Here is a 13,403-nt window from a genome sequence, read left to right as displayed (position 1 = left end):
TTTTGAGGGGGACTTTCTCGCTAAAAAATATATTAAAACTACTTTTTATCCATTTATGACAGCAAATATAGCAGAGCCGCTCTGTATTATTGAACACAGGAGCAGCAGAGGCATCTGTAGCATCTGGACACACTTTGATGGAAGCGCTTTAGGGGCATCAAAGATGCTGTTGAGGTGCATCAGACCTTAATGTGTACAAGCATAAAAAATGAAGCAGCTGGTGCTTTTTTGCTGCTTCTGAATGTAGCTTGATTTGAAAACTCATCCAACGGAATAACTTGGCCACGTGGCAACAACTCACACACTGATAAAATGTATAAACTGCAAATCATATCTGCCCTGAGTTTCTCACTTTTGTGGAATGTTATGCAAATGCACTCTAAAAGAGTGGTATCCAAATTTAGTCCTAAAGGCTGCTATCTTGCATGTTGAAGTTGCATTTTGATAAAGAAAATCAGCAACAGCAGATTAAAAGCTAAGCTGAGCAAAAAGGAACAAGTAACTAGCAGCTTCCTAGAAATGCAGTGGAGTAGAAGCACAATATTTGACTTTGAAATATAGTGGAGTGAAAGTTATAAGTACAACCCCAAAAAATTACTCAAGTTAAGTAAAGATACCTACTCAAAATAAAGTACTTAAGTACAGTAATCAAGTAAATGTACTTTGATACTTTCCACCACTGGAAATAGTTATGGACGTAGAGAAACATTACAGTTATGTGTACATGCACAGCATGCAAATCTTGGCATTAACCTTGGTTGTTGGTTAGTAATAACCATTAGCAGAAGCATTAGCAGAGACCGTGGTATTTAATATTTAGGTGAATGAGCAGTTTCCAAGGATTTGTTGTTTTTCTTTAAATTGAAAAGCGTAACATTCTTTTAAAAGCTTAATACACATTTAATAAAATTGTGAACTGAACAACTGGTTCTTAGTTGTTCAGTTCAAAGTCTGTATTTGGCAGTAGCAAAATCAGAGTTAAATTCTTTGCCTTCAGTAAATGACCTTATGTTGCCTTGAGATAAAATCTCTGCTCTTTTGGCCAGCTGCTTCTGGCAGGAAACGACTTCCTCTGATGTTTGCTGCAGAGGGATTTAGGAGGAAAAAAATTCACCAGCACAGACAAGGGCTTTGTTGTAACTAGCTTTGCTCACTATTGAATATCTCTAAATATTTCCTAAATGATAAGCAGGCCCTGTTTAATATTTTACACCTACATACCTCAATCTGAACCATTTTTTCAGGTTTTGCAAAAAAATTCTGAAATGTCACAAACTGAGCATATGCACTAATTATTTACAATAGTCAGGGTGAATTTTCTTTAACAATATATACATGATGTATAAGTTCAGCATTTGTGTTTATTTTCTAAAGACACCTTTGAAAAAACCTACAACTACCAAACAGAATAATAGCCCCAAGTATATTTTAGAAAACAAGCTCACTTTTTTTTTTTTTTTTTTCTGTTTTTCCTTTCCTGTTCTACCTACATTGCAAGGTCCATATAATATGTAAAACTCCCTGCATGATTATAATAAAGCAATTTATATGCATAAATCAAGTGGAACACTCTGGCAATAGCCGTACTGCTCCACTTGTGAAAGTAAAATCTGTTGTTTTTTTTTTTGGCATCAAAACAATTATTCTTAGCGCCATATCGTCTGACAAGACACTGTAAAAAACAAAAAAACAAGCTCACTGCAACATATACACATAAACAGCCTATGCAACATAAAATAGTTTAAATTAAAAATTTGCTTTGAAATTTCTCCCCTTTTATGGAATTGAAGTTATGCAGTTTATCTGAAAAATAAGAAAATAGTAAATGGGAATATTTTGAAAAGTTGCGATTACCTAATTTCATTTGGATGCATTCTTTATTACCTTTTAGATGCACATTTTAGTTTTACTTCAATATTCAAGCTTTATTTATTTGTAATTTTGATGAATGAGAGTCCTTTATTACCCAAACCCGAAATTCAGTCCTTCAGATTTTTATATTACGGTAGGTACATCACACTAAATTAAAAAGGATGTTTTAAACACAGATGTCAGGCTTCTGAAAAAGTATTCAAATTTCTATGCAATCAATACTTGGTTGGGACTCCTCTTGCATGATTTTAATTTAACATTTTATAGCTACTGTACATGGGAGTCCCCATGGTTAAGAGGTTTAAGTTGTTGTTTGAATGATCTGTTTTTAAATCCCTGTTATGTCAGAAAGGCCATCTGTTGCACAAACTTTGCCAAGTCCGTAAAAGAGTCATATTGACTCTCTGTGGCAAACTGTGAATAAGGAATCAATGAAAGAGAAAAAAATAATTATAATTTAGTTTGCCCCATTTGCTTATTGCACTTCTCCATAGTTTAATCTACCCCCTTTCCATTAATGTAATGAGTATATGTGTGATCTTTATCTTGCAGCCTGTCTATTTTTTTGTGTTATTATAGAAGTAAATAAATTGTGAATATTGCAAAATCCAAGTCCCTCTGATTCTTTGTAACTTCACCACAAACTATAGCTTTAGCTATAAGAGCAAATGTCAGAAAGATCAAACCAGCTAAACGTTATGTCAAGTTAATTGGATCCACCAAATTTCAACTTAGTCAACATGTTTTTTGGGGGGTTTTCTTTTCAGTTTTCGCTGTAGCTGATTTTTTTGGTTTTGCAAAGAAATATAGGATAAAGTGCAGAGTATACATTACATTAAAGATGGAAAAAACTGAGAAATTATGTCCTAAATTGTTTTGCATTATAGCAGGCCCGTGTACATTTGATAGGCATAATTTGTTAAGCTAAAAGAAAGTAGTCTTCTTATTAAAAGCAGAGATTTAATGAAATAACAGAGTGTTTTTCTTTACTCAGAGACAATCTGCGATTGAAGCCTCATTGATTTCCCTTGACATCACTGGGAGATCATCTGCAGGCTGGAAGCTTGTCTTGAAGCGCTGGAAAAGGTGTGCAGCAACAAACTAGTAACAGTGAGGTTTACTGCAAATGTGTGTTTAAATGTGCAATATCACCCACTGACCTGCCAGATAGTTCCTTTTCCTTTGGCTAATTTCCACACCATGTTGAGTGGGATCATAGACAACGAAGACATGGACAAAAACCAACCAATATAGTAAGCCCACCAAGGATACACATACGAGTTGTTGAACCTCATTGGGGTGTATCTCAGGAGCAAATACACCAAGGATCCCTTTAAAGCAAACCACATAAAAAGAAAAGAACACTGTGGGATCAAAGTTTGACTTTTTAGGAGTGACTAGAGAGCTTAAAAGACTTACAAAGCTCAAAAGAGGGATAGCATACATCCAGCAGTACTTGATCAGTGGAAGAGGTTTGTACCCAATCATGTCTTCAATGTTGACAGAGAAGCGTCCAGCTCCTAGGACAAAAACGGTGCTTTAACAATGAGTAAAAGATGGATTTCTAATTTCTAGTTACTGGTTAAAGGATGCATAAATACATGCCCCAATACGTTTTAAAAAGGTTTTTCTTATGGCTGAATATTCTCCCAGAAAATATGCAGCACTTCTATTTTGAACATTTATATGTATCTTATATGTATATACTTTCAAAATGTATTCATATGGAGCCAATTTCTAAATTTTTGGTAAATTTAAAAAGGATAAGTTTGGTTAAACTCTGTAAATGTATATTAGATGGTTAAATTATGAATAATCACAAACATGCATCGTTCCAAAGACAGCTTTCTCTCACCATAAATCCATCCAATAATCACTGATTGGCAGATTGCAATCATAAGAAGCGTCGGACCGCTGCACACATAGTGATCAAATATCTGCAAAATGTAAATGCCGGCCTGAAATCAGAATGTTAATTATAAGTTATTACATACTCAGGATAGTTTTTAATGAGGATGAATAAATTCCCCCAAAAGGCACCTGAATAATCTGGGAAAATGTAAAAATTGTTTCCTTAAACTCACCTCTGATACAAAAAGAAGGCCAAAAATAAAGCTACAGGAACAGATCATCAATAGTAAAAGCTCTCTGCGGTATCCTTTCCTGATCTCGGAAGGACATATATCAGATAATGAGGTAACAATACTTTCCAAACCAGCAAACTGAAAAAAAAGAGGCACACAGAGATGAGTTACATTAAGGGAATTTTATGGGACACCAAACATTTCTAATCGATTTAGGATTTATATTCTACCTGACTGTCAACTCCTAGCAAGATGATCATGGAAAAAAAACACAATGACCAGAACTGAGGCAAGGGCAAAAGGGTTACCGCTTGAGGGTAGACTATGAAGACAAGTCCAGGACCTGTAAAAGGAAATTTACAAGAAAAAAAAAAAGTTTTAGTTTCTAATTTTCTGGGGCTGGGACTTAAATTATTATTATTATTATTAAGGTAGTGTACCTGATTCAGCAACAGTGGAAATGTCCACACCCTGCTTTTGTGACATGTAGCCCAGAATTGAGAAAACAGCAAATCCAGATAAGAAACTGGTTCCACTGTTCACCAGGCAAAGGTAAAAAGAGTCTCTACAAAGAACAAGACACAAGCAGAAACTTATGAATAAAAAGTTATTATAAAGTATAAAATAGAGTCAAAAAAGTATATAAATATTTATATATCCATCCCAAATGCACCAGGAAGCACAAACACAGATCCTTCCTACCAGCAGCTGTAAGATTTTATAACATCACTGTTCCCAATGAACTTTAATAAGTTCATTTCATGCTGATTTTGCACAGTTTCTACCTTAGTCAGTTAAATAACATGCTGCTGTCATTTTGCACATCTCTGATATCCATTACTGTAAAAATGTCCATAGCTGTTTATTGGTTATTCATTCTCCAGGTGCACAATATTTATATTGTTAAAACAATTTACAGTGCAGTATCTTATTTTTTTTTTATTCTTTAACTCTTCACTATTATGTTTTCCTTATACTCTTTTCTAAGGTCCACATTTGTGTGACCATTTTGTTCTATAATATTTTTGCCACCGTAAACACCACAATTTCCCCATTGTGGGACAATAAAGGGATTTTTATTCTATTCTATTCTATTCTATTCTATTCTATTCTATTCTATTCTATTCTATTCTATATATACATTTTGATAACAACAATTTGAAAGTTGGAGGGGTTTGTTCTTAAGTGTTTTACATCTCCTTCTCCATCTATGCAAATGACACATAACTTTATTTTGTTGTCACCAGAGTCTCTTAAAGTTACTGCTTGAGTATATCCATTATATTGGTTAATGTAAGTGGAAACATTATCATCCAATTTTACCCACATCCTAAAAATCCAAAAGTAGCGCTCAGCGCAGATATAACTTACAGTGTTTAGGCTACAGAGCATGCCTCACTCCAAAGGGCACTTGTGATCTGGGATCTAAAGTTTGATAGCTGTATTGAGTGTGGGAAACCTTCCTAAAACAGTGCAACTATTATTGAACTACCATTGTATTGAAAAAAAAAATTCTTGTGCCAGAATAATATGTTCAATTGGCCAAATGCATTTCCTTTTAATGTGAAGCAATTTAGTTTCCTTGAGAATCTGTGGTGTTATACAAATAAACTTTAAGATAAGAAATTAAAGGCACAATGCTTTTTCTTATACACTCACCTGTAACAGTCGTTGTTATACTTGTTATAGCTTCCAAGAGTAGTCAAAAATCCCAAGCATAGAGCAAATGAAAAAAATACTTGTGTCCCAGCGTCTACCCAGACCTATAAAACAGTCAAAGCTGATTTATTTGCATAAACTTAAATTAATTTCAATGGACATGAAAACCCCCCAAAGCCTTAGACTGACTGAGATGGTACCTGTGGATCAGCGAGCCGTGCAGGATTGGGGTAAAGATAGTACTTTATACCATAAAATGCTCCAGGAAGAGTTATACCTCGAAGAAACAGCAATAATAGCAGGAAGAGGGGGAATGTAGCTGTGAAGTAAGTTGCCTGCATGAAATAGGACAGAAAAAAGAAAACATGCTAAACAATTCTATAGATGTTTTAAATTTGAACTACAGCTAAATAATTTTTTCATTTTGCCTACCCCAATCACTGTCTTACCAGTATTTCCTTAAAAAAAGCATTGGGGTAGGGTGAGGGTGGGGGGACCCGAATATACACAAGCCAAATTTGAGTCAAATTCTCATTCTTTTGAGAGAAAAAAAAAAAAAAAAAAACTGGTATAAAAAGGCAAAAAGGCTTCCGAATTAGCTAGATGGATTGAAGAAGTAAATACCATGTTACGTCACTTTTAAGTAACTAAGAGATAAATATCAGCAGTAAAAAGCAATAGATTTTTTTTGAAGGTCTTCATCTTAAATTGAACTACATTATACTTACGTTTTGCTTGTTTTTTTCTGTCAAACCGCCATTAACTCACAAAAAAGATTTTTGGTATTTCTATGTATCATTACAGTCTAATCTTAGTCCTACCTTTCCCGTAGATCTAACTCCCTTCCAAACACAGAAGTAGCAGATGACCCATGACAGAAGAAGGCACAGAGCAAGGTCCCATCGGATGTTTCCCAAGGTCTCTATGCCGGTGGATATGTTTAAAACCCGTCGCCTATAGGATTAAATATACTGTAAGGGCATATACAGAGGCCTTACAGAAAATATATTAATATAACATACTGTTACCCATCAGCATAAGCACTAAGAATTATCTAAACAAGATTCCTTGGCTATGTTAAAGCCCAGTCACAACTTAAAATGTATTTACTTTAAAGTTTATTCATTAAACAAATTAACCAAAAAATATTATTATTTTTTTAAAGATTTATAAAAAAGATGTTTTTAGAAATCCTCTACTTCTACAAATAAAAACAGCAATAGAAGAAAACAATAAAAAGTTAGTTATTAATAAATCAAGCACCAAGTAGTCTGGTGCTTGAAAACAAAAGCTTTAACAAAAGCCTCATCTGAAACAGATAGTGCTGACAAAAACATTTACCCTTTATGCTTTTCCTCTACTTTAAACTCTTTTTTCATACTTAACAGTTATTTTGAATAATAATAGTCAATAAGTCGATGCAATCAACTAGTTTTCCATAGATAGAAAACTTTGGATCAATTTGCCTGTATGACCTGGTTGAATTGTACAGTGCCTTAAGATGACATTTTGGGAATTGGCGCTATGTAAATAAACTGAATTGAATTGAATTTTAATAGGCCTTTAAACTGAATGACTATGAATTACATGAGAAGTATCGATTTAAAAAGTTGTTTGTAAAAAATTCCTTGACTTCACTTACCAACAGCTACTAGCATAGAGCATTTGCAAAAGCTAGCACATAGAGCCAAGTTGGTTTTGATAACCTGTTTTTTAAATATTAAATATTTTTAATATTTAATATTTTTGGGTTGTCCTTGTCTTGTATTAGAATCTGTAGGTTGGACATAAGGAAAATTAAAAAAATCTGTATTTACTTTTATCAATATGCATTGTGCACTAAAATGTATTAGATTTTATACTGATTTTCACTGATTTGTAAAGTTAAAAGTATATGTTTGAAAAAGAAGGTCTATGGGCAGCAAAACACCCTGGAATATATCCCCAGTTACAGGCTTTGATAGTAAGGATGCATAAAGTAACAACCTGAGGTGGAATACAGGTTGACCTATGTTAAATATCTGACATAAAAATCTCAATTGTAATGATAAAATCTTTGTCTAATTCCAAGTTTGTATCTGTTTAAAGGGCCTGAATGGGTCTTCAAAAGTTGATATATATGGTACACCATTTTCCCCATTATTCTGGCTAATTAGATTACATTCTCAGAAAGAGGGGGCAAATAATGAGTGATGAAGAAATACTACATGTAATCTACATGTAGATGAAATGTTAAATAACTTACTGCCAAAACTCCAGAACAGATGATGACAATGATGCATTCACCAAGGAGGTCCGGTTAGAAGAGACATTATAGTTGTTTATTATCACACAGTGATCTGAAATATAGGAAAGGGGATTTTAACCTGCATCCACATTAACACGGATATCTAGTTTATAAAAAACAAAAAAAAAAAAAAAAAAAAACAAACAAGAGAAATGGCATTGATTTGCATAAACTGAAAGTGAGGAGGAGATGCAAACTTTCTCCTCACAACTGAAGGGCTTCAGGCCACTAGGGGGAGTTAAACAACAAGTCAACCAGAGACCAGATCCTTGTTAAAGACATACACTATATTGCCAAAAGTATTTGCTCACCTGCCTTGACTCACATATGAGCTTAAGTGACATCCCGTTCCTAATCCATAGGGTTCAATATGACGTCGGTCCACCCTTTGCAGCTAGAACAGCTTCAACTCTTCTGGGAAGGCTGTCCACAAGGTTTAGGAGTGTGTTTATGGGAATTTTTGACCATTCTTCCAGAAGCGCATTTGTGAGGTCGCACACTGATGTTGGACGAGAAGGCCTGGCTCTCAGTCTCCGCTCTAATTCATCCCAAAGGTGTTCTATCGGGTTGAGGTCAGGACTCTGTGCAGGCCAGTCAAGTTCATCCACACCAGACTCTGTCATCCATGTCTTTATGGACCTTGCTTTGTGCACTGGTGCACAGTCATGTTGGAAGAGGAAGGGGCCAGCTCCAAACTGTTCCCACAAAGTTGGGAGCATGGAATTGTCCAAAATGTCTTGGTATGCTGAAGCATTCAGAGTTCCTTTCACTGGAACTAAGGGGCCAAGCCCAGCTCCTGAAAAACAACCCCACACCATAATCCCCCCTCCACCAAACTTTACACTTGGCACAATGCAGTCAGACAAGTACCGTTCTCCTGGCAACCGCCAAACCCAGACCCGTCCATCAGATTGCCAGATGGAGAAGCGCGATTCGTCACTCCAGAGAACGCGTCTCCACTGCTCTAGAGTCCAGTGGCGGCGTGCTTTACACCACCGCATCCGACGCTTTGCATTGCACTTGGTGATGTATGGCTTGGATGCAGCTGCTCGACCATGGAAACCCATTCCATGAAGCTCTCTGCGCACTGTTCTTGAGCTAATCTGAAGGCCACATGAAGTTTGGAGGTCTGTAGTGATTGACTCTGCAGAAAGTTGGCGACCTCTTCGCACTATGCGCTTCAGCATCCGCTGACCCCGCTCCGTCAGTTTACGTGGCCTACCACTTCGTGGCTGAGTTGCTGTCGTTCCCAAACACTTCCATTTTCTTATAATACAGCTGACAGTTGACTGTGGAATATTTAGGAGCGAGGAAATTTCACGACTGGATTTGTTGCACAGGTGGCATCCTATCACAGTTCCACGCTGGAATTCACTGAGCTCCTGAGAGCGACCCATTCTTTCACAAATGTTTGTAAAAACAGTCTGCATGCCTAGGTGCTTGAATTTATACACCTGTGGCCATGGAAGTGATTGGAACACCTGATTCCAATAATTTGGATGGGTGAGCAAATACTTTTGGCAATATAGTGTATGTGAGATGAGATTTAGGGCCCGATCTTTAAAGAATCTGGAAAGAAATAAACTGAATAGAAAACAAACAAAATAAAAGAAATTGCATGTTCAAAAAGTGCGTGTGTTACAGGTAATCTAAAAAAATTATGTGTAGAAGATGAGACGTGCAAACAGATTTGATTCCCCCAATAAAATCAACAAATTACATGTGTGTTTTTTGTTTTATTTTTATTTTTTGAGCGGAGCCCATAAAGAAAAAAATAGCTACATTACATGGACATAAGTGATCGCTATAAACATATTTTTCATTTCATTCAGAAAATGACTGAGTGTTTGAATATGCTGGTTGCATTCTTAAGGGCATACATGTAAATGTTTGTCAGGAATCAAGAAATATCAATGAGGCAAGCTGACCTAAGTATGCATGTGTACTCCATGTGAGTGTGATGTATTTCCACTTTAAGAGGCTACATGCTTTGTGAGTATGTAACACTACATGTTTGCATGGTACCAGTGGCGATTTCTCTTTGAATACTAGGAAGGCTAAACCTCCCCTGGAAATTCTGTAAAATAACTGGGTAAATATGCATTGGTAAACTTAACAAATGCATTGCACTATATAATTTGTGCTTAATGTGTTTTCACGTTTTAATTCATTTAGTTGTGTTTGGATTTTTTCAACACAATTCAGCCCTTTCAGGGACCAGGACGGACCACTGCATGGTATATGTTTAATCAGATCAGCCATATTATTCTGATCACTTATGTCTATATTAACAATATTGTTTGTTTTTTGAGTTTGAAAAAATTGCAATTCAAACAGGAAATGCTTTCCATGTATATATATAGCTAGTGAGGAAGAAAAAAATTTAATTGCATAAATTGGCCAAACCTGCACAGACATTGTTTTCCCTGCTAATACTAAACTATTGTCACTTCTGACATTCAAAATATGTTCTCTTTAGTCCAGACACATAAGTAAAAATGTTTGCTGCTGCATCTTCCGTAATTTTTCACACCAAATCCCTTTGCACCTTCTATGAAGATCAGCTTTGCGTGGGCTAGCAGGCTGCTTATACTTTAATGCATGTAAATCATTAGAAGATAAACCCAAAAAGAATCAAATGAAAATTTTAATTATAATTGTCCTCTGTCATGTCTTCCGTGAGGGCCTTAAATACATAAATTTCAAGTGCATAAATTTCACTGCAGCACTAGTTTGCAGCTTTCTGTACTTATTTCCACCCATATTTCTAATTAACAAGCCAGCTTCCCTGTTCCTGCAGAAAAAAAAGCAGGCTGCTGCTCCCACTTTTTCATCTGGAATGGTTTAGCCTGCAATATTAACACATAAGGATGGCTTGTAACACAAAAGACTTAAATATAGTTTCATTTTACCAGTACACCTTCTATGATACTGTATCTTATAAATGGCTTGTTGGCACAGACTTCTTATGACTCTCTGAGGATGACTTTCCTCTTCCCGCTGTTAAATTCAATTCAAATTTATGCAGTGCTCAACTAGCAAGTGTCTTATTCAGCTTGAGGGTGTCTTTAGTTACTCCAAAGTTACAATAGATCTCTTTTCTACTTTTCGGATTAATAATTTGATCATTTGAAGAGGCTGAAAGTTCAAGTTCAGTTAAAGTTCCATTATTTCTATTTCTAGTTAGAGGGTTTTTTGTCATAAGCTGACTTTGTTAGACTTTTTGTAAATCCCATATTCTCAGATTTTTATTTCTAAAAAAAAATAAAAAAAAATGGAATTCTTGTATCTTGTCTTGTCTTCCGTCTATCAAATAACATCCAACAAGAACCTCTTTTTTTTATCCTAAAAACTTTCACATGTACTGCAAAGACTTTATGTGGTGCACATTTTTGCATATGCTTTTCAATTCAGTGCTGTGATATGAGTCAGAGCAAAGCATCATATTTCATGCTTTTACCAGTATTCCATGTGTTGTTACAAGATGTCCAGGGCAACTCCACAGATAAAGAAGCGAAGAAGTAGAGGAAAGCCCAGGCCAAAACTACGATGTAGCTGGTACTTGCATAAAAAATGATCATCTGGCTGGCATATCCCAGACCTGTAAATAAAATGCTCCATCATTATTGTTTGGTCTTAAAACTGATATTTTCTAATCCCTGTGTTCGTCGTATGAGCTTGCTTACCTTCAAACAAGGGACAGACCTTTCTCCAGCACATGATTCCTCCCTGACTGGTGTACTGACCCAGGGATGTTTCCAGTATAAACATGGGTATTCCACAGGTAACAAGGAAGATGGTGTAAGGAATGAAGAATGCACCTATAAAGGAATTCAGTGTTGAAAGACTGTATACATATTGTTATACCTGAGGAAAAAAAAAAAGTTTTTAAGAATTATATCATTCATTAAGGAAAAAAGGGACAAACCAAACCAACATGGTCCAATATCTTACCTATCATTATTTTATCCTTCTGCCACTTGTATCACTGTTATCTGCTCATATTATGGGCAGATAACAAAAACACACTTTTTTTGTTTTTCTTCTTTAAAAATACTTTCTAGTACATCTTATACACTATTTTAAAGCTGAACAGATAATTGGAAATAAAAAAAAGCAATAAATTACAGAGAACTTTCATATATTTTACAAAACATTCCCTAATTTTCAATAAATGTGAATATTAATGTAAAATTAATTGATGTCAGCACCTGAGACAAATACATCGATTAATTACACAGGCTGGTGTTTTTTGCTCTTTATTGCTTTTAATTATTATAATTTTTAGCAGCTCTGAAACATAATAATTAAAATTAAAGTATGAAATAAAAAATAAGTAAAAAAAAATTCTAATACAGAAATTTGAGCTTTGTGAACAATTGTTGTTTTGCAAAGGTACCATTCATCTAATTATAATTGTCTAAATGTAGTTTTGAAAGTTGTTTTTTTTATAATTGTACTTAGATATAACATAAGAATTAATTTGAACACACAAATAACCTGCCTAAAATACTTCCTAAAATTAAATGCAAGGGTTGAAAGGGAAGACAAGATTTAAATTACCCTCTCAATTAAAAAAAGAAAAGAAAGCAAAGTTAAAAAGGTAAAGATATAGGTAACTGAATAAGTTTTAAATATAGTATAGGTCAATTTACCGTAGGTAAGTTTAACTGAAAACAATTCAAATGGTGTATGTTATACAAAAGTAAATTTCTGACATATAAAGTCATAATTACCAGCAAGTTCTGGAGAAAAGGTATTATGTGATCATTACTAGTTAGACATAGGATATTCATTGCAATAACAATGTAATTAGGTGGGACTTTAAATTAGATTTTTTTTGTTTAAAAACACAGTTCACTGACAAAGGAAATTTTGAATGAGATAACTAAAAGCAAACAAATATAACAGCTTTTACCTCCTCCATTCTTGTAACAAAGATATGGAAATCTCCAAACATTGCCAAGTCCAATAGTGGCACCAGTCACTGACAGGATAAACTCTGTTTTGCTCTCCCACTTCCCCCGCTCCTGAACAGAATGTAAAGCCGTCTTTGTGGGGAGCTGGCACAGCTTCCCTAGAAAGTCTGCCATCCTAAGTGAACAACTGTTTATTGAATGACGTTGAAAGACTTCAACTTGTTCCTTTATCCTGTTGGGAATCAAGGCAAAATTATTGGTTACTTAATAATTACCTACTTGACTTGACTGCAGTGAAACCACAAGGGGGCCCTCTAGCTGCTTCCCAATAAGTTATTTTAAGACATAAAAACAACGACATGTAAGTTTATTATCTCTATATATTTATTTCTTAAACCCATTTTATGATTTCAGAAAATGTCTACTCCTTGTAGCCTTTATTTTTTACAACTTAGTATTTCATAAATAGAGAATATGGTCTCCTGAGGCTTTTTGATCCCCTTTGAGATTAGAGTAAACTTTCTGTTAATGCTGATAGGTTAAAAAAAAAGCATAAAAAAGGACTTACCTTAACCAGTATTT

General features: G+C 35.0%; 1 protein-coding gene across 1 annotated transcript; it reads right to left on the bottom strand.

Moving 5' to 3' along the window:
- Positions 1–2,622: 2,622 nt before the first annotated feature.
- LOC119785239 (sodium- and chloride-dependent GABA transporter 2-like) lies at positions 2,623–12,995 on the bottom strand. Its single transcript, XM_038287766.1, has 14 exons — positions 12,821–12,995; positions 11,589–11,723; positions 11,363–11,503; positions 7,861–7,954; positions 6,437–6,569; positions 5,816–5,950; positions 5,616–5,719; positions 4,397–4,521; positions 4,187–4,299; positions 3,957–4,094; positions 3,728–3,830; positions 3,292–3,392; positions 3,033–3,203; positions 2,623–2,949 (listed from the first exon to the last, which is right to left on the bottom strand). The coding sequence occupies exons 1-14, from the start codon at positions 12,993–12,995 to the stop codon at positions 2,863–2,865; spliced, it is 1,755 nt and encodes a 584-aa protein (XP_038143694.1). The 3' UTR covers positions 2,623–2,862.
- Positions 12,996–13,403: the final 408 nt, after the last annotated feature.

The sequence above is a fragment of the Cyprinodon tularosa genome, unplaced genomic scaffold, assembly GCF_016077235.1.
Source record: "Cyprinodon tularosa strain WSP-4 unplaced genomic scaffold, ASM1607723v1 ctg1064, whole genome shotgun sequence".
In the NCBI taxonomy this organism is placed as follows: Eukaryota; Metazoa; Chordata; class Actinopteri; order Cyprinodontiformes; family Cyprinodontidae; genus Cyprinodon; species Cyprinodon tularosa.
This window is presented reverse-complemented; position numbering and strand designations above follow the sequence as displayed.